The sequence below is a fragment of the Paralichthys olivaceus genome, chromosome 13 (assembly GCF_024713975.1).
Source record: "Paralichthys olivaceus isolate ysfri-2021 chromosome 13, ASM2471397v2, whole genome shotgun sequence".
In the NCBI taxonomy this organism is placed as follows: domain Eukaryota; kingdom Metazoa; phylum Chordata; class Actinopteri; order Pleuronectiformes; family Paralichthyidae; genus Paralichthys; species Paralichthys olivaceus.
In genome coordinates, this window is record NC_091105.1 from 10250485 (window position 1) to 10276138 (window position 25654).

General features: G+C 42.5%; 2 protein-coding genes across 7 annotated transcripts; one reads left to right on the top strand and one right to left on the bottom strand.

Moving 5' to 3' along the window:
• Positions 1-1568: 1568 nt before the first annotated feature.
• Positions 1569-8783, bottom strand: she (Src homology 2 domain containing E). The gene is made up of 6 exons (XM_069537627.1): positions 7819-8783; positions 7164-7290; positions 5558-5812; positions 4939-5317; positions 3368-3487; positions 1569-2764 (listed from the first exon to the last, which is right to left on the bottom strand). Exons 1-6 carry the CDS (start codon positions 8266-8268, stop codon positions 2572-2574), a joined length of 1524 nt encoding a protein of 507 aa, XP_069393728.1. The 5' UTR covers positions 8269-8783; the 3' UTR covers positions 1569-2571.
• Positions 8784-9436: 653 nt separating this feature from the next.
• Positions 9437-25238, top strand: LOC109633043 (cingulin). Of its 6 annotated transcripts, none has more exons than XM_069537538.1 (21): positions 9437-9601; positions 15051-15981; positions 16118-16188; positions 16322-16391; positions 16507-16602; positions 17345-17454; positions 17693-17804; positions 17976-18188; positions 18553-18701; positions 18894-18920; positions 19427-19547; positions 19641-19853; positions 20007-20228; positions 20337-20585; positions 20702-20872; positions 21111-21272; positions 21612-21785; positions 21881-21999; positions 22434-22542; positions 22667-22830; positions 23670-25238. In XM_069537538.1, the coding sequence occupies exons 2-21, from the start codon at positions 15052-15054 to the stop codon at positions 23800-23802; spliced, it is 3615 nt and encodes a 1204-aa protein (XP_069393639.1). In that variant the 5' UTR covers positions 9437-9601; position 15051; the 3' UTR covers positions 23803-25238. The 6 variants fall into 6 exon arrangements, with proteins under 6 accessions (XP_069393639.1, XP_069393637.1, XP_069393640.1 ...); XM_069537535.1 differs by having other exon boundaries at positions 9459-9601; positions 15028-15981; positions 16091-16188; XM_069537534.1 differs by having other exon boundaries at positions 9460-9601; positions 16091-16188.
• The last annotated feature ends 416 nt before the right edge of the window (positions 25239-25654 follow it).

Sequence of the window (25654 nt, forward strand, 5' to 3'; positions counted from 1 at the left end):
TGTCATTCTCTGTCTTCTGGTGGCTGCGAGTACTTCCTGTGGTTCTGTCAAGTCCGGGCAACACTTTGATTAACAGCATACAAATCTGACCCATGAATCTCACACTGATTAATACTATAAGACTTAGATCTGTGTGATGTATCTGGAGATTCTTGAGGTACTTGTATTTTGATTATTGTGCAATGGGTTTAGGGTATAATTTGAATATCTTTCACTTTATCTGAAAACATCACCAAAATCTGGAGATATGTGATTTTAGCCCGACAGAAGATAACTTCCACGCTATCAACAAACTGAATTGAATTAAGAAGCATTTGCCCGACACCCTGAGCTTGTTGTTTGTTTAGACCTACTTCGTGATTTAATTAAGAGAACATAGACCACACCAACCATAACAGATCACACGGATGGAAGAAAGGGTGATAGTTAGGCACTGTCTGCTGTTGTGTAACATTGCCATTTGTGACACTCTGGGAAGCAGGCCGGCCAAGATCTGGGACGGCTCCTCGACTGGAAAGTCTGTTTTCAGTCCCATGTAAAAGTAAGTGTGTGCCTTTGCTGAGGTTTCTTTTGAGTGGACCAAATGGAGGTTTCATATGATCAATAAAGTGCTGAAAATAAAAATGATAACTGATTTGTAATCTGACAAAGAGAGAAAATATGTGTGTTTTATTTCATATTTCCTGGCTCTGCTGTGACATCACATGCGGTTAGTCTCCATTCACAAACCAGGCAGGCTATTCTGTGGGGGAGCACATTGCTACTATGGCAGCAGTCACAGTTATTCATAGCTTTTTTTATATTGCAGTCTGTCTCTCCTCACTCATTCCCTGTAGAGATGGCCCTACCTCACTCTAACTAATCACCATGGCAACCTGGTAATCCCTGAACAGAAAAAATCTGACTCCCTTTCTCTCTCTTCCTCTCCCTCTGTCTCACGCTCCCTCTATCTCTGTCACACACACAACAGGACTGCATGCACACAAACATCGATGCACACATTCACGCTTGCACACACCCTCACACATGCACGCACACACACTCTCTCTCTCTCTCTGAGAGATACTCTTGCAAACATATACACTGGTGTTTACTGGTAAGACATATCTTACAAAACACATGCTTCCATGCATCATTGTAAGGATAAAGCTCCTCTGTACTTTGTGAGAAGCTTCATGCGTGTGTATGTGTGTGTGTGTGTGTGTGTGTATGTGTGTGTGTGTGTGTGTGTGTGTGTAGGCAGAGGATTTGAATACACCGGCGTTTAGCTTGTGGTGTGAATAAATGCTATTTGTGTGTTCACTATTTGTGTGTGCATTTTGTATGTGCACTTCTCTGTACTCAGGTTTGTCGGGATTTGTTGACGACAAAAGTGTACGTGCGTGTACGTGTGCTTGTGTGTGTATGTGTGTGACTGTAATTGATTTCACACTCAGGTCAATGATTTTACAGCTTCTAGAGAAAAGCACACAGAATCACTCCAGTTCGCTTCTCATCTCTGTTTCAGTGCCGCTTTTCTTGGACCCAGATTTGACTTTTTGCTGCAGGCAAGTCTATTAATAACACTGTTTGTCTTCAGTTAATATGAATTTCATTTTATTTACTGAATAAATGTTTAACAACAACAATACACAGCCCACATCATTGTGCAGTTGACCCAACAATCATACATACATCCTTTATGCATACAATCAGTACATTTTTTTTGGGTGCAGTCACAATAAGACATCTTTTTAATCATAGATTTTTCATATTCAGGTTACACTGAAGGCCAGTAAATGGGCCAAATATCCACGCATTTGTCTGCACACTGACACACACTAAAACAATTTTGCCGGCTGGATACAGTAATGTTACATCACCCCTCCCTCTACACTAGTTCTAATCATCTAATCAATACAGCTCTTTTTCTTGACGGACAGAGCGGTTGGAAAATCAGCCTGATTTTCAGGATAGATCAATAAGCTGATTGACATGTCAGATGGATGAATGAATATACTCCAATCAAGGCTATCGATCCCACAGACCAAGACCTAACAGGATGGAATGGTGCTAATTGATGATGTCAGCACCTCTGTGTAAGGGCATCTGGTGAAGAGGTTATACGCCTCGTCTCCATTTACTCCTGTATTATATTGGCTATAGTAAGAGCCGTGCTTCATGTGCATCGTTGCAGGCATTACACAAATCAATGGTTTTGCAGGGGAGAGAGTGGATCTGTCGAGTCAATGGACAAAAAAATGGTGCAGACTGAGGAAAGAGACATGTTTTTTTCTGTAACTTGACAAACAGGGTGGTGTGTATGTATGTGTATGTGCGTGCGTGTGTTTATTTTAGATTGGAAACAGTCAGCACTAATAATGTGATCAGTATTTGTTGTAGTATGTAATTTTGACCACTAGGTAGCACTTGGGAGAGCTAAAACTTCTTAATCCAAAGCAACACATCTTTGAGTATGCATGTATGTGTTCGCATGTATTATGTGTGAGGTTGTGTCATACGTGCTTCTGCTTGTATCTGCACATGTAATGCGTGTATTCCAGTGTGTCTGTTTGTCCCTTTTACACATGTTCAGTGCGGCCTGAGCACAGGATGCTGCAGGGTCATGTGCTCGGCTCCAGTGAAAGGCAGTCTGTGTGTGCAGTAGTGGTGGACCAGCTCAGGGATGCTGGAGAACACGCAGCTACTCTGATTCAGTGTGTAGCCCAGGCCCTTGCTGCTCTTAGTCTGAGCCACAATGATGTGCACACAACTCTGACTGGTCCTGGTGGAACAAAGGACAGAGAAAATGTCAGTGAAGCAAGTTAATAGAAGAGAAGTGAAGCAAGTTATAGTAGTTATCAGACGTGGGAGAGCATAATATACACAATGTAAGAAGAAGCGGCTCTCTTATCAGTCTCTCCCAAAATTAGACTTGCTGAGCACAGTGGATGTGTAAGTGGGGTTAATGATGTAGACGATCAAATGTACGAGCAATGTGCAACAAATGTGCACTTAGACACACACACACACACACACACACACACACACACACACACACACACACACAAACAAATACACACACATACACTGTAACACAGGATTCCCTTGAATGCCCGAGAGAACTGTTTTTTTGTCTGTAGTGTACAGCACAAATTCTCATGCATTAACATTAATGCCTTGTAGGTTACAGGCTGATACTGTGTCTAATTAGTAAAAAGAGACCAAACAGCATCTTGGTGACATCTGCAAATATTAACTCCCACTTTCAAAATTGTAACAGAGCTCAAGACAAACTGAAAAACCATAAATAAATGTTGCATTACAATTATCATAAACAAAAATGTATACAAAAACTAAATATATGCATGCACATCCCCAGACTCACTTCAGCGCAATGGAGTACTTGCTGGTTCCTGATTCGCTGTCCCTCACCAGGAAGCTGGCTTCCCTGCAGCGCTGCAGCTGAGCCTCAGCCTGCTGCCGACTCACACTGCCATGGTACCAGCTTGGAGAGAGGGTGGGGGGGTGCACAGAGAGACAGTAGATCAATGACATATAGCTCTCTGACATATGGAGATAAGTCAGATGTCAAGTAAACGATAGGCAATGATGGTGAGAGAAGAAAGTGAGAGTGACAGGGGGAATGAAACAGGCTGACAATGGTTTGCACTGGACGTAAATCAGGCAGATGGATGTATGTTGTGGACTGAACAGGTTAACAGGGTCAAAGGTGAACTTGAGAGGGCAAAGAGATAAATAAGGATAAATATGGGAGGCCTATGAGGGACACATGGTGGTGCTGGCAGCTGACTACAGGCGAGAGCTGTATATATAAACATGTGGCCTTGATGCTTGGAGGCAAAACACATTGACATTCAGCCACAACATGAGAGGAGCAAATGTGAACATGCCCTGAGCTCTGAGCGAGTTCCATGTGAAAGCTTCACCTTCCTCCAGCATTTATATTCAGCACATCATGGGCTGCTGCTGGCTCATGTTTGCATTAATAAGTCCTCAATTTCACTTAAACAAGTGCCAAGTGTTAAATACAAATGAGATGTTGGCCAAGAGGACCATCAGCCTCTGATCAGGAAAATCGGCTTGATTGCTTTTACAACTTTTTCACAGAGGAATTGATTTGTAGCCACACTGAGGAGGCCGTGTGAAGGTGTGTGTGAAGTGTTTGAGTCCACAAAACACTTTAGGAGTTTCAGGGGTAAACTGTTTGGGCCAAACTCCATTGGCATAGTAGTGAGGAGATAATGAAAGAGTTTTCATTATTTGTTGAACTATCCCTTTAATATGCAGACCTCGATCCTCTAATCCAGTTGGAAGCTGTGGTGGGCGCTAAAGCTCATGCCAGACTGTAAGAGGCAGATCACGTCGATCAACAAACTAAAACACAAACAGACCTTTAAAGTCTTTCTCGTGGATGTGTTAGAGTTTCCACTTTGTCAAACCCGTTGAACTGTGGGAACATACTTTTTCAAAATCAGCCTGGATCTGAAGCCAGGACTTGTTAACTTCTATATGACAAGTGACTTCTTATTTTTTTTAATTATTGACCGATGGCTCTCCAAATGTGAAGCCAAAGCATCTTGATCGTCATAAATCCTACCTCCTCCATGTTAGTGGACGGGACATGGAGTCAAAAGTCAAAATACATGGTATATACATTTTTCTCAGAGATGTTTTCTTTCTAACAATAAAAGTAAGCTAACTTGAATAGTTTTGTATATTTTGTGAGGGGAGTCAAGGAGGATCTTTCCTTCTTTTATCATTATATCATTTTCATAGTCAGTGCAGTCAAGTGGATCTTTATAGTGATGTCAGAAATACTTTGTCTATGTCACTATTTTGTTTCATTTTGTACATTTTCCTGATGAGAACTAGATGAACTAGGGGGAAATGTCTTATAAAGTTTGGGAGCTACAACAATGTTTTCTCTCTTCTTACCTCTGCTTCTCCAGGGGCAGGCCGGGGTCCACTTTAGCTTCATCCCCATCCAGTGGGGCACTGAGGGAGGTCGGGGATGGAGGTGAAAGCTTGTTGGGGCTGGATGAGGGTGAGAGTGGTGAGATTTTGAGGGTGGGGAACGAGGGAGACGGGGGCGTGAGAGGGGAAAGTTTGAGGATAGGGGAGGACGGGAAGGAGGAAGAAGAGGAGGAGGACGGAGGAGAGGAGATGAGGGTTTTATGGTTCCAGTTCTTCTGTCTCAGGGTGTGTTGTTGCTGCTGCTGCTGCTGCTGCTGCTGTTGTTGCTGTTGCTGCTGCTGGCGGCTGGAGGCAGAACTGTTCTCTTTAGTGGGAGAACAATCCACTGCCTCGAATTGAGCTGAAGGAAGCAAAAGAGACAAAATCAAGCTTTCATAACAGAATTCTATCAAAGCATACCAGAGCTACCAAAGTAAACATGTCTCTGGAAATTGATTCAGCGGGATTGTTGTGTTTCCTCTCTAAAGCAAACGCAAAATTGTTGTGGCATCACTGTGCAAACAAAACTCGTGGCATCCTTCCTCCACACCCTAACTCCCCATCCCCACCCCTCCCGTCATTCCTCTCTCCCTCTCTCTACCTGACAGCGCTCTGACAATGTCCTCCTTTCTCCACTCCCAGGGCAGTTCGTACTCTCCGGCGGGACGGACGTCAGACTCTGGTCGCGTGACAGGGATCCACACCCCCTCGCTATCGCCCTCCATTCCACCCTCATACGGTGTGTCGTAGATGTTCGGAGGCGAGGGCTTCCCCTCTTCTCCCTTCCCCTCTCTGTGGCTGCGGTCCAGCAGAACACACACTTTCAAAAGGTCTTTGGAGCCACGTCTACGAACCTCTACAGCAGAAAGGTCACATGATTAGTTGGTTAACAGCTTTCAAGTGTAGGAGTTTACCTCATATAATGGTAGATGGTTATAGATGGTAAAGGTTTTCTTTTCATCTTAAACACATTTTTCTTGTAACCTTTTCTTGTAGCTGTGCCACTACAGTCAGTCTCCCCATCTGTTTAACTCACCAGACAATTAACCTGTTCTCAGAAAAATTAAATAAGTGCTTGATTTTCTATTGTATTAGTGAACTCCACTTTTGTGAGGCCTTTGATGACCTTGATATGCAGTCTCTTTTTTTACATGTAAAATTTTGATGCTAGTCTAAACAAATATATTATTTGCCTAAATTTGCCTGTGACCAGACATGTACCTCTTGCAAGCATCTCAGTATTCATTTGCATAATGTCTCTTTCAAATGAGTGTGCCTGATTGTCACAGTTAGAAAGAGAAAAGGGGAAAATGTCAAAACTGGTGCTCAAGCAAAATTAAGTTCATTTAAAACACTGCACATTTTATTGACATTACGAACTGGTAGAGTTGTCAAACAGTTCTCATTGATGTTTTATTTGAGTTTTCAATGTTTTCTTAACATACATACAGATTTGATGCATGGTTCCTGTTGTGAGAAGTCGCTGCATTTTTAGGAATTTCACATGTGTTTCTCTGCTGCCCGACAGGTAGCCTGCGTGTCTGCACTATTGTGTGACCAAACAATGGACCTACAGGAAGAAAAGGTCAACACAGCTGCTGATTGGCTGGCTGACCAGGCCACTTCCTGACTGCTAGGAAGTGATTGGGACGATGGGCAGTGGGTGAGGGGAGTTGGGGGGGTTTGTAGGGTTTGGGGAAGGTTGAGGGGGGGGGGTCTTTTGATTTACGGGACAAAGTATTGTGTGTATATGTCTGTCTATGAGTGTGTGTGTGTGTGTGTGTGTGTGTGTGTGTGTGTGTGTGGGGGGGGGGGGGGGGGGGGCATTGGGGCCAAGTTCCTATCAAGAGAATGGGGCAAAGGAAACAGAAGCAGGAGACAGGAAGTTGGAAGAGGAAGCTGCACCCATTGTCCCTGCACAATACTGTTCCTATGGCAACAGCCAGCCAGGAGGGAAGTTAGTGCAAAGACTGAGGGTCCAACCTTTTCTCTATGTGCCTTTAAAACTGTCCGTTAGCACGAGTGTGAGTGCAAACACGTGTAGAAAATGCGGGTGTACAATCGTGCATTTGTAAAGGTAAACGTCTCCTTTAATGGCACCACCAATATTAAGTTTTGATTTGCTTTGAGTTAATTTTGTCTTAAACATCAGTTTCTGAGAAAACACCACCTTTAACTGCTGAGACGGGTGATGACCCTGACCCCACCTGTGATGATGACCTGGGCGTCGTAGGGCTCCATGTACCCATCATTCACTCCGGCTCTCTCAGCCTCCCTCTGCTCCTTGGTTTTCTCTGCATCAAAAGGATCAGCGTAGTCCTCCAGGATAATCAGCTGTGTGTGAGAAGGGAAAATATTCCAGTCATAAAGGCACAATGCTGAGGTCCTGCTACCTATTCAGATGTTACATTCACCTGGAGACATCAGAGTCAACAGAGGGAGAGGGATCTGATGCACTACAGTGTGTGTGTTGTGTGTGTGTGTGTGTGTGTGTGCATGTGTGGTGTCTATGACTGAGTGACAAGTAATGAAGGGACAAGCGGAAATACTTGTGCAAAGAGGTCAGTGCATTGTGTTTGCCTGTTTGATGTCACACAATGCAGTGAAACTGTGTTCTTTTAAGAGCAATGGAAAATGAATACAGGTTTATGAAGTGAGGTGGGGAGGGAAGACACAAAGAGAGGCACTGACATTAAGCCCCACAGACAAATCTGTATTTTACACCATTCCCCATATTGACTCCTAACATGCATTCTGCTAAAAACCACCTCTGACTTTCATGGTTTGATTCTAGCAGATGAAATATGAAGATCAAAAAGTGAGCTTACATTATCTTTGGTATCATCACTCTGAGTTACTCACCGTTGTCTTGATGTCAGACCTTCCCTTCTCGTTGTCAGGCTTCTTCTTTTCACTTATCCCGTTGAGTTTGGGGTTTTTGTCTCCTTTGTCCACTTTAATCATCCTGCTGATGTACGCTTGCGCCAGACTCGAAGTCCTGACCTGACGGTTCTCGTCTGGTGCCCCCGTGGCCTCGATCTTGGAGCTCTTGCGACCTTTCCCATAAGTGAGACTGTCCCAGACGGTCCCACCAGACCCAGTGTTATTACGACCCAATTCCGTAGCCGAATTTTTCCTGTTTCTCCCCGCTAACAACCCCCCCACTCCTCCATCCTTACGTTGATTACCTTTCAAACTGTCTCGAGAAAACGATGGTTTGGCTCGAGCTTGTGGACCTGATTCAGATGCCGAGCGGACCCTTTCGCTTCCGTTCTTCAGGTTGATGGGGAAATCTCTGAACCATCTAGCCATGGCTGCCAAGGTATTAACACGTCGCACAGATTTGATATTTAGCAAATTATCTTTCTTTTATACGCGCTGCGCCACTAGAACTCACACTGAAACGTGCGCAACAGCTCCAACTTTACGCACAAGTATTTTACGCACGCCTCACATTAACTTAGGAATGTAAGTAAGTAAGGATATCTGCGTAATCAAACGGACTGGAGACCTCTTTATTCTGCTGCACTGATTCCCAGCATCTGAAACTCTCCCTGACAGTCAGAGAAAGTCTGGTGCGTCTTAAAGATCATTGGCCAGCGGCTCTTCTTTGCTGCGGTCACTCTCCAGTAACAACTATCCCTGCAGTTTGAAAAGTAACTTCTGCAGAGCGTAAACTCGAAAGAACTGGAAGTTTTTCTTTGAACCCAGTAAAGATCCCATTCCCGGAGCGTGAGGTGGTGCGTCCTGTCTGTGGAGAGTGAGGAGATGGAGAGAAAAGTCCGTGCGCGCAGACGGTGGGATGTTGCTGGAGTTTGGGGAGGGGCTGTCTGGACGGGGCGGGTAAGAGCTCTACTGTATTTAAATTGAAAGTTTCAGAACCACTGAATTTGCAGAAAATCCCCAATCTTTATCAGCGGCTGTGGAGATGTCAAGAGATACCTGGGAGCCACATGGGATTCGGAGTGTGATGACAAGTTATTGCACAATTTGAAAACGTTCTACTCTATGATTGTATTGTACATGTTTGTGCTGCATATTTGCAATTCATTCAAGTTTATTTCATTGTTATAATGATGTGGATCTACAAGTCTTTCAGCTGCTATAGTTCCATGTTATCGCTTTTGCACCTGCAGCCAGAGGCCCAGACGCTGCAGACTGAATATAATTGCGCCACCTTCTGGTAAAATGTAGAAACCAACACATGCACCAGTGAGTTTTTCACCTTGGCTCATCACTGAAGTTGAAAAAGTTGAGTCATGACGGATTTTGTTCTTAATTCAACCTGGAGTGAAAAATAAGGGCCTGACTTTTTCAACCCAAGGGCCTTAAAGTGGTCCTGCACAGTGAGTGATTGACACATTTATTCCACCAATAGCAAGCGTAGCCGATATCCACAGTCCCGCCTACGTTTGTTCGCTGGTCCAATCACAGAGCTGTGTGCTGTGAGGCTGGGCGGGACGGTCTCATCCCTGACAAAAGGTAACAGGTTGCAGTCGGACACATGAACTTGTCTCAGTTTGTCGCTTTGAGTCCGTTTTTCTCTCCGGACTTTTAACGAATGTGTGAAAACACTTCGAACCATCGTCGAACGTGAGAAGACGACGTGTCCGAGAGAAGCGGAGCAGTCACATTGGAGAATAAGGTAACTTTACGCTTGGTTTTTGACGTAGAGACGAACAGCAGACAGTCTAAACTCGACCTGTCAGACGCTTCGCAAACACTTCTCGGATGTTTTCTGGCTTTTTTATTAGAATAAATCCGCTTTATTGTTGTTTGTCCACAACACTGAGTCACTGTGAACGTTCCCTCTGTGTTTCTGTTCGTCAGAGTAGCTCGTTAGCTAGTTTGATGGACCCAGAGACACACAGGGACCAGGGCTCCCAGCTAACTCCAGCTCAGGATACTTGTTTTGATGTGGTTTACAACACACTTCAGATGTGTTTGTGTTTAACTCATCAGTCCACGAAAGACACATGAAGATGCTTAATTCAAATTAAAGCTGTTGTTTGATTTCTGAGCAGTAGAAGTGTCTCTGCTCTGTGCTACCAGGGGAGTAAGTCACTGGAGAAACTGAGCTCAAAAACAATTTCCACTCATCAGATACAGTGATTTTATTCTCCCTCTTATTGTTTTCATCAAGATAAGATAAAACTTTACTCATGTACATTTGCTGTGTTGCAGCAGTAAAGAGGACAGTCAAAACTACACACCTTGCAATATAAAAGCAAGGAAATATAACAATATCCACAGAAGAGAGATAATATATTAAGTGTGAGCAGAATATATATACAGTGTATTGGATGGCATTGGAATTAGTAACCTTTATTTAACCAGGTTAGTCCAATTAAGAGAGATCCTGCGTAGCTGCAACACAGTTTAAGTTAAAGTAAAAGACAAACACACAGATTAATAGCACAGGGGCTTAATAGCATCAACAGGCTGATGTGCATTCACTAGAAGGGAATTTTGAGAGAGCTGCCCTGTCAGTGCAGAGATTCTCTTCAAGATTAAGCTCGAGACAACGGGTAAGAAAGAAGTAAGTGCAGGTTATAGTTATGAAGTTGGTAATTAAAGGTTCATGGATTGTGTCATGAGTTTTCAATAATTGTAGCATTGAACCTGCTGAACTGCCGGCAATGGTTTCATGTTCTTTATAATAAAAGCTGGTAAAAGTCTTGCAGATAGAATCCCATAAATCAGTCTAAATCTTTCTCTCTCTCTCTCACGTACGCACACACACACACACACACACACACACACACACACACACACACACACACACACACAGCCCATGTAAGTGAGAAGCACAGAGAGGAACAAGTGTCTGGAATGTGAGGGGAGGGGAGGGGTGTATTTATGTGCTCCTAATATGCTGTCATTTGTTTACTATGTGGTAACACTGAAGTCCTTCTTTGTTATGCCAATGAACTTCTTTGGATTTGAAAAGAGGAATAAATGGCTGTTTGTTTGAGTGTGACAGAGGAGCAGTGGTGAGTTTGGAAAAGGGAGATTGACTGTAGTAGAGGGGATGAGGGCCTGGGTTTATGTCAAGAATGTAATGGAGAGGGAGAGTATTCCCTGAGGACTGAGTGGCTGCCTGTCCTTGAACGACAAAGAGGAAGAGAGCTACTGTTTCTGTTGCCTCCACGATCACCTTTTTATTTATGATCATAAAACTCAATGATTGAAGTGGAGGAAAGAGGGAAAACTGTGAATGGTCATGTTGACTTTATAGGAAGCTGTAAACTAAAACTGAAATAGTCAATTTATCAGTCATCTAGATCTAATGACTATATCCCCCATTCCCCCCGGATTAATTGTTTTCTCTATACATTGCCTGAAAACAGTGAAATTCCCTGTTCCAGTGAGACTAAAGTCCAATTATAGTCCAAAGTCCAAAGATATTCAATTCATGTAGCAGGGTCTAAAGGTCTAAGAGCACTTTCTCATTGATTTAAATGAATCACTTTCCCAGTCAAGTGAATGAGAAAGTGGTCTCAGACTCTAGCTCTTTTGCATATGAAGCGGAAAGACATAAAATACTAAAATTTAAGATGCTAGCTCAAAACGATGATTAATTGGCAATAACATGCTTGATTGGCGAATACTATGGTAATCAGTTAACCTATGTTGCATTATAACTGTGTTTATACTGAACATTTTAAACATTTACTCTCATCAATATTACTTGCCCTTTAACATAATTATTTTAGACTTTTGTTGTTTCAACTGTTGTATAGACTGTATTATACATATTCTTTTTCACTTTCTTCTATATATATTGTATTTTATTTTACATACTTTGTATTTATATTTTGATATCTATTATAATTCACTAGGTCTTTTTATATTTCTACTCTTGATTGAAGCATCTGTAATAAATCTCAATTTCCCTCTGGATCAATAAAGTATTTTCAGATTCTGACTCTGATAAATCAAGTAATGATCGCATCGTGATTGAAATCAATTGGCAGTTAGTATTGGCTGTTTATCTCTGTGTTGTAAACTTGATCATGAAAGTTTACTGTTGACCTTGTAAACAATAATTTGACATAAAAACTACAATTGTTTTCAAGCACCAACACAAAATCTTAGATGCAAGATATCAGCTTAGGAAGCTGTAGTAAAAAATGTTCACTATTTTCTTACATTTCACAGACTAAAAGAAAATAACATACATTTAAATTCAGCCTTCAGGATATCCACACATCAGGATATTATACATTATTAAACATGCATTTTTTTATCCCCACTTACTTTTTGAAAGAGACGGATAACCCTCAGTCTTTGCTACTATCTGTATCTGTATCCATTTTGGGTCAGGCCAGAAGTGGAGGGCTCTCATGAACACGTACAATGACTCTATAAGTCAGCAGAGGCATTTTCATGACTCTGCACACTTTGCTGTTGTGTCATTTCTCTCCACACCTGCTAATCTCCTAATTATATTTCCCATTCCATCTCTGAATCCGACCAGGAAAGTAGCTCCAATTCAATTTACTGCGCAGGAATTCAATTTAAGGCCAGAGGTGGACAGTCCATCAACGTAACACAAGTGGTAGAAGCATCTGAAAACAGCACTGTAAGCTGGGAAAACAAGCCTGTGAACGTGTGTCAGAATATTTTGTATTTGTGCTTGACATTTATTTCAAGCATTTAGCAGTTTCAAACTATTGCTGATTAATTATCTGACAAATTGATGAACTCTTTCAGACACAAATCAACTGAGTTTCATTTCTTAAATTTTTCTTTTAAATAAAGAAACTATCATTTTAACATTTTTAATTAACATTTAAGGAAGTGTATAACAAAATGGAAGATAACAGATGACTATTAAAATCCTACTTTCTGTATTTTAAGAGAGGTTTGCGGAGAAATAAGCTTTGGGGGAAAAGGGAGGGTGATGGAGATGAAAATGTCATTGTTGAAGCAAACTAGTTTTAATCAAGGTCAGTGTGAGAGAGTGAATGAATGAGGGCAGGGAAAGTTTTGGCATTCTCAGAATGGCTGCCCTCGTTTTCCGCCCCACATCAGCTGGACAATAGGATGCGTTTGCCCCCTCAACACAACCCCTCCTGGAGTTGGTAATGTGTTGGTCTTCTGTGACACAAAAAATAATCTGATGGAGATGAACAAGTATGAAAAGAGGGTTTTATTCTCCCTAACAGTTGCCTTTCTGAAATGTAAGTTAATCAGACTCACTGATTGCTCAGACTCTCAGCACTAATCACATGAGCATTTCACATTAAATCAATAGACGTTGTTTTCTGCATTCCTCATGTGGTGTCCGTCCTGAGATTGTCGGTGCATGACACGTTGGCTTGACCTTGGAGTAAATGCAATGGTCTGCAGACTTCATGCTCGAATTCACAAATGTGCCATGACGTGGTGTTTCCTCTGTGGTCCCCAAAGGGAAGAGGGGAAAAAAAAAAATCAACCTAACTGTGCATGTCTTCCTATGAGCAACCTAACTGTGCTCATCGGAAGACACGCACAGATAGGTTTATATTTATTTTTTTCCTATTTCCTGTGTCTGCGGTCAAAGCTTATGCACCACAAGCACAGATCATATTTAAAGGTCATTACACATGACGTTGCTTTGTTCACTGGCAGCTCAGACATTTACCTTCACCTGTTCTTCCTCTAAAGTTGCTTCATTATTCTCTTCTGTACAGCATTTAGCTATCTCTCAGAATGACTTTGCTGTTTTGTGTTATACAGCTTATGCTCTTGATGGTTACTTTCTGTGTATGTGGGGGAGGGTTGTTCACGGGAACAGCTTGACTTTGGATTTTATCACACAAGGCACTGATAAGGAGAAGAAAAGCTGGCTGTTTCTTTTTCGCTCTCTCACATTACCCTCCCTTTCTGGCTCCCCACCCACTCTCTCTCAGTCTCACCTTGGAAAGCTGTGAGGAGGAAGTGAAAGGAGCAGGGCGGAGAGGTCAGGACGGAGTGTTGTAATAGGTTTCAAATGGGTGTAATGAACCATACAGTTTTAACGTCACTGGGGATGGGATCATAACACAAGGCTTGATTAGTCAGTCGATGTGATATCAGGAATGTTAGGTACTTTAAAGAACTGTCAGTGTCAAATCTGGTTTGCGGTGAAGTATGGGAGCTGTGGAAGAGTTTTAGATTTACTCGTCAGGTGTTATCAAATAAAGGGAGGGAGGATTAGGAAATACAGAAAAACTAAAAAGTAGTGAAAGTACAGAGTGAAAGAATAAAAAGAATAGTTGCTGTAGTACATAAGTATTTGTATTCAAGCTGTCAAAGTTTGTTTGAGGGATTGTTGTCTGGTATCGGCCTGGGAGGTTTCCAAAAGTTGGGAAAGGCTTAGTTGCTCCTAACAAGTAGAGAGTGATATGTGGGTGTGTGCTCTCAGGTTAATGACTAATGGAGTGCATCAAGGACAAAGTCCACAAACGCAGTTGAGAGACAGAAACCGAGTCTCACTACTTATGTGTCAGTGTTGCTGTATTCGTTCAAACCAAAAAAATTCAGTAACAATAGTAATTATCACATAACATGAACAAACAAACTTGATACAGGTCTCTTATATTTGTTTTAGGACGAAGGATTGTGACCAAGATAAACATAAAGCCGGAATTTTAATGGGAACAAATAAAAGTACTAGTGCTGTTTGGTAGAAATAACTGTCTATGTCTTTCTAAATTCCCTCAAACACAGTTTCTATTCAGGACATTCTTGTTATCGACATGTACCCAAGTACCAATGTATCTGCACTATAAGCTAATATCAACAGGTCTATTGACTTTACTGATTTATCGGTTTAGAACTTATTTGACTTTTTCAGTGTCTGTCATTTTCTTGTGGGAGGTGCAGCTAAACCATGAATTCAAAAATGTCTTATTGTTGTTTTGGGGTAAATGTGACCTGTTTTAAAGTCTTAGCACAGCCTGTTTTTATAAATGTCTTAATTTTGATTAGATAGCTAATGTGAATGTAAAATTAATGAAATGTAACGTAACAAGACAAAGTGTTTTTTATTTTGATGCAGCATGGGCTCTTTTCCTGTCTTTGCTTCCTTTCTCTACTATTCAGTCTGATCTGATCTCTGTCACCAGCATGAGCACACCATCCTCTGGACGGAAGACCCCTGTTGACTATGGCGTGCAGATCCGCTTCATCAATGACCTCTGTGACGCCGGCGGCGGACAGCCTGGGCCCCAGCCCAAGACCAAGACTCAGTCCTCCTCCAAATACGGTGTGGCAGTCAGGGTGCAGGGTATCGCTGGGCAGCCGTATGTGGTCCTGAAGGATGGAGAGAAAGGAGACTCATATGGGGTCCAGCTCAAGACCCAGCCTCCACCTGGCTACAGTAGCCTTCCAAGGCGGAGAGAGAAAGCCGAGCCGGGAACACAGGGGGCATATGTAGGAGGAGGAAGCGGAGAAGGGCAAGGAGGGGCACTACGCAGGGCCCAGTCCCATGGGTCACTGTTAGACAGGGATGGAGAGGGAGGGGCGGGCAATGAGGATTTCCAGATGTCGAGGCCACCAGGGGATGGGAAGTCTGGTAGTTATGGGAACCTGGATGGAGGTTTAGGAGTAAGAGGAGAGAGAGAGCAGCCTCGGCATATCAGTGGTAGAGGTGGGGCCATGGAAAGGAATAAATGGGGTGGTTCTTATCAGACAGGACTCAACGGGTCTTTAGGGTCAGTGAGGGGCAGTCAGACCTACCCCGACCCGCCTCATCAAACAAATGATTTTCAGTCTAATCAGAGACAAACTGCTGTAAACAGACCAGTAAACAGGTTTGATGGCGTTAACAGAGGGGACCAGCAGAGAGGCCTCTTTCCTCCACAACAAGATCCTAGGGCCACATCACCTCTTCTCAGCCCCTACCCCTACACCTCACCACCGTCCTCCACTCACAGCAGCTTGGGACGCAGCCAGCACGCTGTCACCAGTTTTCCTGGACACTCTGCAAATCAGTGGCCTTCACCAGGGAGAGAAGTCGCTGTTGCAACACCGCAGGCCAGCCTCACTGAGACACAGGTAGGAATTCTGTGTTTTCTGCCTGGCCATAAAATCTTATACTCAGTGCACTCCAAACACTGCAGAACATGCAACATTGCAAGAGCAGTTTTCTGATCTATGTCTTAAGGTGACACCTGACCTTTTGCTGGACCAGGGTCAGAGTGCAGAGATGAGCCGTGAGGAGGAGCAGGTGATGCAGACCATATACAACATCCTAAGACAAGGGTATGGTCCTCCATGTCATCATCATCTTCCTGTTACTGGAATATCACCTTTTTAAAATTGAGTGTCACAATAAAATACTCATATATAGCATTAATGTTAAGCTGTTATCTTTTGCCTTTTTCCCTTCCCTTAGAACTAAAGAGAGTGATGTTGTGATCAGGCACAAAGTCAAGCTCATTGCTCAGAAGATTCAGAATATAAAGGTTTGTCCCTTTGGAAAATATCTTATTCTAGGGAAGGTTTGTTCTTGAATTTCTTCATAAAGAAATAATGCAAACAGTTACTGTACAGAATTTTAGTTTACAACTTTTTCTTCAGTCTAACGAATCCCAGAGGGAAGAGTGGATGCGAGAAAAGAAGGAGCTTGAGAGAAAGACTGTTGATCTACAAACTGCCCTGCAGGAGGTAAAGAGGGTAAGTAAAATAAGAATAAAGACGTGAGGGTATAGAGATTGTGACTTCTTTTCTTTTTCCTGCTGTTGCTTCAAAACCCATATTAGTTGGGGCTATGTCATTTTAGCCCATCATCAAACCCATCATAACAGAGAGGGCAGGTATAGAATGCATGCTTGAGTTTGGGGTTGTTACTATAGTTTTGGTTCACCCACCAAGTCTAAATTCAGCCAGCTGATTGCAACTGGCTGCCACCACGGATGCTTTCATTCAGAGGGGAACCTGCCACTTTAACTCAGCTCTAATTACAAAGGGCACCTCCAGTGTAACACATACATGCTCCTTAAAATGAGAGTACCTACTGTCAAGTGAAGGGAACAGTTGGCAGTTGGTTGGAAGTGGGAAACTGTCCTTAGAGCTTTTTTGTCATTTGGACTTATCTAACCAGGAGGCCGGGGGGTTCCTTGGAGTGTGCTTCAGATTAATCCTCTGATTAATCCCTAAAGCCCTCCAGCCTGGTCAGAGGTGCGCACACAGAAGAATCTAACCTCATTAATGACGCATCAAATGTGAGTTTAAGGATGTTGGGCAGGTCTTAATCTCTAATAGCCCCTAAGAACTTAATCCTTTATTCCTATTGATCGGCTGGCAAATGCAGGCCCACTTTAGCATTTCCTAAAAGCCCATTGTTTATGCCACCAGAGCTACCTGATGTCTCATGTTTCACTGCTCTCATTTATTCAGCATGTCTGCTTGTGTGTAGGACTCTGATCCCGCTCTGAAAGCTGAGCTGGAGTCCTGTCTGGATGAAAACCTGCAACTGCAGGAGATGCTGGACCGAAAGAAGACAGAACTAAATGAAACACAATCAGAGTGAGGGCATTACAACACTTGCACACTCAAATACACACAGAAGAAAGCATGAATGGAAATGGTACCAGTATTTGTTGTCAGGAGTAAGAGGGGTAATAATGACCCCACTTTGTTTTCACGCACACACTTCTCACAATTCCAAGAACAAGACGTTACTGTTTCTCATTCATTCGGCCAAACAAGTATTGTACTGTCATTTGAATTCAAAGAACTAATGTTTATGCTCTTTGTCGTGCAGGCTGACTCAGCTCAGGATGGATAGGGAGAATGCAGAGGCTCGAGTCAGAGAGATGGAGGACCAGCTGGCTGAGCTTCAGGACGAACTGAGAAGAGATAACGGCAACAAGACGGTACCAATGAAACACTGATACAGGGACAAATCACCACCACTGTATTAAAAAACAAATATCTATTTTGAAAAGCTGAGAAAGCAATTAATAAATAGATAAATAATAAATAAATAGTATGCTGACTGGTCAAGCGTATCAAGTTTATACTGTATGTTTTCACTGTGTCTGCAGGACCTGATGTCTTGTCAGGCACAGCTGATGGATGTCTGCCAGCTGAAACACAAGCTGGAGGAGACACTGAGACAGAGAGAGAGGGAGCTCACAGCTCTGAAAGGAGCGCTAAAGGAAGAGGTGGCCACACATGACAAAGAGATAGAGGCCCTCCGAGAGCAGTACAGTGCGGACATGGAGAAGCTTCGCAGCAGCATGGAGCAGGTGTCTCAGGTGTGTACACAAACACTTACAAACTCACATCATTTATATTTGATAGAGAAATGCCTTCAAACACAACAGACCCCCTGAGCTAAAGTGTGCATTTCGCCCTTCCTTTGATAATAATTTATAAAAGTGGTCAATGCCTCCCTCGCTAACTGTGGCAGGTGAGCCCAGTCCAAGCACTCTCTCATGCCCACCACGGATTACAGGCACCATTAACAGTGAGTGCTGGTGTTATGGAGAGGTCGGCCTGCCTGCTGAAAATTAATGGCGAAAAATAAAATACGCAGAGTTATCACAGAAAAACTTCTGATGTCTATTTCTGAAATGATACATTACAATATGCTCTCAACTCTTCTTTCTCCTGTTTCAGTCTCATGCAGGGATCGAATCTGAGCGTTTGCGTGTAAATGCATCAGTTCGCTCTCTACAGCAGCAGTTGGAGGACTGTCGAGACGAGAGCGGCCACTGGATGGAGCAGTTTCACTCCACCAGAGATGAACTTCGAACAACTAAACAAGAGTGAGTCTAAAGACATTTAAATACATCAAATGAACCACAAAGTGTATTCATCTGTACTTTCCTGGGTTTCCACTGTTTACGTTGAAATGGATTTTTCCATCTTTTCATTTTTGCATCTGCTGTGCTACTAATGTGTGTCCATCTCCTCTCTTCTTTCATTCTACTTGGTCAATGTTTCTCCCTCTCTGTCAGAGAGCCACCCAGCACTCCTGGAGCACAGTGAGAGTCACTAATCGATCCACATTTGTGTCTAGATAGCTGTAGATGTGGCTAATTGTACTAAAAACTGAATCCCTGTAGTTTCAAGGCCATCCACACGTGATCCAAGCTCAATTATGGGCCATGAACACCTGACAGCATGAGTCCTAATGGGAATATGGACCATATTTAGTTCTATGGCGGAGCAGAAATGATGCTTAGTAGCCACACACAACATTTTTACATTAGATTTTCTTCATTGTACAGATACAGAGTGAGGTGTGGATGGTCTATACCTGAGTGTTTAGATAAAAAATGTGCTGTAGACTTTGTAGTGACAGGGAAGGCTGATGTATTTCCTGTTTTTGACAATTAAATAATGATTTATTTGCTCATTGACCACATGAAAATAAACCTCTTCTGTCATGATTCACCTGAACAACCCAACAGCTACTGATCAGCTAATTAAGCAGCAACACTATATTGGTGCAGTTGGCTTACACCACTGGTATGTTCACATTTTTCAGACTCCTGCAATCTCGTCTGGAAAAAGAAGAGTTTGAGGAGGAACTGAAGGAGCTCCAGGAGAAAGTGAGCACCATGAAACAACAGATACCAGACCCCACGCACACCCACACTCTCAACCAGGTGCAGTAAACACTTTCACAGCTTAAAACCATCACTGATGCACAGTTTAATAACAAAAAAATTCAACATCAAATTCTTCATACTTCTGTCTAGGAGCTCCAGCAATGTAATGCTGATCTGCAGAAGGCAAAGACTGAGGTGGAGAAACACAGGACGGAGTTTGACAGGAAGGTTATGGAAGTGATCTCCATAAAGAAATCTCACCAGAACCAAGAGGCAGAGATGAAGTATGAGATTGACCGGCTCAAGGGCCAATTGCAGAGGGCTAAAGATGACTTTGCCAAGGCACAGGAGAAAAATAAGCGGGTTAGTTTAAACTCACAGGGAACAAAGAGATCATTTAGGATCTGTGTGAAGTTTTGTGTGGTAACATGTATGTGGCAGATGGACTTGCCTTACTAGGTGGTTAGAATCATCTCTTGAATTTTTTTGTCTAAATCCTTTTCCTCCTGCCTACAGCTCCCAGACCCAGCCACCATCTCAGAGCTTGAGCAGAAGTTAGTGGAGGCAGGTGTGGAAGCTAACCAGCTCAAAGAAAAACTCTCATTGGCTGAAGAGGAAGTGGAAAGCAGAAAAACACAAATCAGTAGAGCTCAGATGGACCTTAAGTCGCTTCAAGATTCCCAGCAGGAGCAGAAAGACGCCAACGCACGTCTCAAAGAGAAACTCTCACGATTAGAGGTAACATTACATCCTCCCACACAACACTGTTCAGCTCAGCGTGTTAGATGACCCTGAAAGAAGTAGATGCATCAAAGCATAATTGCACATCCTCTGTGGTGTCCTCAGGCTCAGCTCCAGACCAGCGCCACAGAGAGCTCAGAGGCAGAGCTCACCCTCCACTCTGAGGTGAGAAGCCTGAGAACTGAGCTAGATGAGGCCAAGAGAAAAGCCTCCAGAGTGAGCCAGGAGCACCGTGAACTTAGCCTGCGCCTGGAGGATACAGAGAAAGAAAAGGAGACACTCAGACAGAGCGTCAACCAGCTGGAAGAATCCAAACGGCAGCATGATAGAGTTCTGGAGAAACTCAACAAAGAGGTAAGAAAGGCCTGTGTAGCCCGCAGCATCCAGCTGCTCAATTGAGGACACACACACAGCACAAAATATTTGTCCCCTGTGTTTTTCATTTTGTCCCCTCTCTGTGACTCTGTCAGCACGAGTCTCTGACCATGTCCTCAAGAGAGGAGGCACAGGCTCTCAGGGTTCAGCTGGAGGAGCAGAGAGACAGAGCACGCAAGGAAATGCACGAGGTGCAGCGTCATGGAAACGACGCTCAGACTGAGCTCGAAAGAAGCCACACAAATCTAAAGAGACTGGAGGAAGAAGTGTGTGTTTGTGTTTTGATGTTTGTTTTAAGTGTTTGTGTGCATGATTCCCCTCTTATTTGGTTTTCATTATGAAAATCATGTCTTAATATGTTTAGACATAATATTCATTGTGCATGCTTCACTGATTGTATTCATGCAAAGTTGATTATATAATATAATACTATAATATAATTTTCTTCTGATGAACATTCAGTTTGACAGAGAGCATTTCTAATTATACGATAAACTTTACTAGATGTCACGACAGAAGAAGGAGATCCTGCTTGTGTCTGAGGAGAGAGACAACCACCAGCTGGATAAAGAGCTTCTCACCAACAGACTGCGCCACCTTGAGGGAGAGATGGAGGCCAGCAAAAACAACCACAACGAGAAAACCCGGGAGATCCGGATCCTGGAGGTACGATATGAGCATGTGCCTACCTCCCGGTTATGGGGAATAAACCATTCGGGAAAATTAACAATGACAACGCAGATACCAGCCTTGCATACATTGTTAGTAGGACGGTCTCTACATGTATGAAAATATCTTACCTCCAGCCATAAATTAAACACACAGGGTTTTAGATTCAAGTGATAACTTTGCACTGCACACGTGCTCCAACAAACTCTGTATCAAAACTGGACGTAATGGAACAGATCCATCTATACTTGACACTAGCTAATCTCTCACTTGAGCTAAATCCAGTGCACGATTTCTGAGCACTTAACGAAGCAGATCTTGTCTGGGCTCTATCAGGACAAGCTGAAGCGTATGGAGTTGGAGCTGGAGGAGGAGAGAAGCAGCGCGGAGATGCTGACGGAGCGGGTGACGAGGAGCAGGGACCTGATCGATCAGCTCCGCTCTGAGCTCATGCAGGAGAGGTCTTCCAAACAGGACCTGGAGCTGGACAAGAACACCATGGAGAGACATGTATGTGCACATACAGCACACCTGTCTTTGCAGACATTTGTGATCAGCAGCTTTCACCTGACTCTCCATGTGTGTTTGTGTGTTTGTGCCGGCAGCTGAAGGAGCTGAGGAGTCGTGTTGTTGACATGGAGGACCAGTCTCGCTCCTCAGCCGGAGTCTCTCAGCTGGAGAACAAGATCCAGGAGCTTGAAGAACGCCTACGCAGCGAGGAAAGGTACAGTGCAACAAATAGAACACTTACTCCAATACATCCTCATTCTGAACCACAGTTTATCACTTTTGGTTGAATCGAATATTCATATATATATATACTGAAGGATATATATATTTATATTTTGGTGGTCGTCCCAGTGCAGGTTTTCATTTATCTGCCCATTTTAATTGTGAAACTTAGACAGAAAAGATATTTTTAAAATATGAATGATAGGAGCCATGATCTGGGCTGTAACTTAAAGTTTGGTGTGATTTGACTGTATCAACTGTTTTTGATTATGATGAAACAAGGAGCTTTGGTATTGGAAACTAGCCCTTTTGCTAAAATATTCTGTTCCATATTATTTTTTTCAGTTATCAGCAGAGATACAGAGAGTAATATTCATTAATATGCTTCTATGTCTGATGCTCTGTTCTTCTCCTGTATATGAAAAGGGAGAAGAACTCTTTCCTGGCATCTCAACGTCGTCTGGAGAGGAAACTTAAAGACCTCAGTTTGATGCTTGATGAGGAGAGACAAACACACACTGACCAGAAAGACCAGGTACACACGTTTACCAGCTACCTTATGACAGTATTTACATTTCCTGAAATTAGAGGTTTGGTTTTTAAACAATGAAAAACACACATTCATTAAAATTAAACTTTTACCTTGTTGTACGTTGCAGTTTGCTCTGAGGGTGAAGGCTCTAAAGAGGCAGGTGGATGAGGGAGAGACGGAGCTGGAGAGAATCGATGGTCTCAGAAGAAAAGCTCAGAGAGACATGGAGGAGCAAATGGAGTTTAAAGAGGCCCTGCAGACCAGAGTCACAGCTCTAGAGCTCGAGCTCAAGTAAGCATTTACTTTTTTTTGTCTTAGTTTTACTGTTTGTAAACCAATTTCTTTCTCACTGTGATCTCTTGGTGTTGACTGATTAGGCAAGAGACTTCCTGGCAGCCATATTATCACAGCTGTCGGGACCATGGGGCCAGGTTCGGACAAAACTTCTCGGGGGATATTAGGGTTTGGGTCACGTTAAGTCACGTGGGCTGGGCTTTCTACTTAAGTTTTATACTGCACGTGTCTAATCAGGGAAAATACTGGGCCCGGTTTGGTTTAGACACTGTGTGTGTGTGTGTGTGTGTGTGTGTGTGTGTGTGTGTGTGTGTGTGTGTGTGTGTGTGTGTGTGTGTGTGTGTGTGTGTGTGTGTGTGTGTGTGTGTGTGTGTGTGTGTGTGTGTGTGTGTGTGTGTGTGTGTGTGTGTGTGTGTGTGTGTGTGTGTGTGTGTGTGCGCCACCACCTCCTCTTTCTTGCATCACAGAATGAGTGAAGCAGAAATGCAAATGATAAGTTAATACCTGGGAACTGTGGTGGAGATTTACTCAGCCTCCCTGACGTGCAGTATTTCACAAGTTGACGTGTGTAAAACATCAGCGGTCACCCATGAGTGAGAAGGTATTTCATTAACTCAAATGGGACATTACTCATGTATCACAGGGGGAAATAAAATGTGCCCAATCGCAAGGAGACACATGCTGTTCTTTTATATTCCCAGCAGAGGGAGCACTGTAATCACCTAGTAGCATAAACATTTGCAAATAAAGCAACTGATGACAGAGTAGCTGTGTGTTTCAGTGGTTAATTAAAACAGTGATAATTCTAATGATGTGATGATGATGATGTGTCACAGGAGGAAAACTCAGGCAGCAATGCGTCCAGCTCTGGATTCATCAGCCCTGAGTTCAGATGACGACAGCTTCTATGAACCGACCACCATCACCTCCATCCTCACTGAGGGCAACCTCCAGACCAGCTCCTGTTGAAGCTGCACTCTGGGGACAGGGCGAGGGTGGGACAGAAGAAACAGTGATAGAGGGTAGTGTAGGATATCTGGTTTGTAGTTTGGGAGTAAAGCCAAGAGGCAGAAAGGTACGACTACAGATAAAGTACACATCGTAGAAATTAGCAGGGGAGAGATTTCCCACACTGGAGTGAACGGAAGGAAACAAAACATCCTCTTCAGTTCGGGGAATTCACTTCAGTCATCTTTAATGTGCTCAGATGTTCTCCACGGCACAACTGAAACAAATCCTATTCATGCACCTCGTACATGACCAATACGTCTCAGACCAGTTTAAGGTTAAGGTTGTTGCATCAAGCACTTATGGTTCTTTGTCTGGCTTTGACTGAAGGACAAATTATACTCTCATTTTCTGGTGTAAAAAGTTTACATGTTAGACTTTTTTTCTGGCTGAACTCAGTAATTAGTCAGGTAGAACTACACAAAACAAGGACTGTATGTCAACACTGATTATAAAAGCCACAACGGAATGGAAACTGCGAACAATGCAACAAAATAACCCTCAAATTAATTTTCATAACCAGATCTAGTGGTTTAAGTACTGTAAATGATTCCTGAATGAAATCTGGATTTTGTTGACTGAAAACAAAATATATATTTTTTTAGCTCTGGCATACGTCTGTCCTGTAGATAGTTTAGAGTTTACTCCACATTCCAGTCTTCACTGTCACACGGTGTACGTTATAAAATATGACACTAATATTGTATCTCAAATGGATCTCAAATAGCACAGAGAGAAACCTCATGTTGGTACACAGTTAAGATTAATTAATGATTAATTAATTAATTAATTAATCATTATTCTGTTGAGGTTCCTCAGTAAAGATGCAAACAATGTTGGATCTCGGGAGTTGTGTTTCATAACTCTGAGCACAGAGAGATCTGTGGCTACAAAACATCTTTCCTTCAGAATATTTATGAAGGATTAAAATGGTTTTCCACTTTCAAAGCAACAAAATGGCCAAAATTTCTTCCCTGTGTCGTAGAAACTTCACAATTTGTTTGGTTGAAGCTGCACAGATTCTATGCATTCCTTTATAAAACATGTACATTCATTTCATTACAAGGCCTTAAATGATTTATGATTTGACTTGTTATTATTTTAGAAATTTGTTTTTGTAAAGTTTTGTAGAGTCTCAAACTGACTGGAAACAGTTTGAACTTATAATTGTTTTACATTCTGCTGTAATGTAACATTTCTCTCTGTGTTTCCAGCGAAACTGGAAAACGGTACGAAAATGATTAGTTAGACAGCTGAATTTAAATTTGTTGAATTTAAGGTGCTGGTATTTACTGCAATTGTTGAACAGAAAAGTTTCACCCTGTCACTGTACTTCAGAGAATAGTTTTTCTATTGAGTATGAATTTACAAACAATAAAATTATCAAGTTAAAATGATCGGTTTAATCTTTGTTGTTATTACAGAATATAAGTTTGACATTTTCACTCTGTAGTTACTTTTTAGAATATTTAAAATAAGGAAATAAGCAAATAAGATGACTAATATTTCATAATCCTCACAATTTCAGGATACATAATTCATCCTCATTATTTTTGAACATTAGTTTTTTAAACAAAAGTATTCCTCTTGTTTTCAAAATTAATCTTGATATCTGTGTTAAAGCAGAGGACGTGATGCTATAAAATGTATCTGTCGTCATGGGGAAATGCGTTATCACACTTGCCTTGAGCATTCTGACAAAAAAAAGAAGAGCTGATAAAGACTTTACAGAGATGAATATCCTTGTGTTTGAGTGACACATAATACTGTCATGCTGCAATGCTGATGGATCACAATTGCTCTGTTTTGGCTG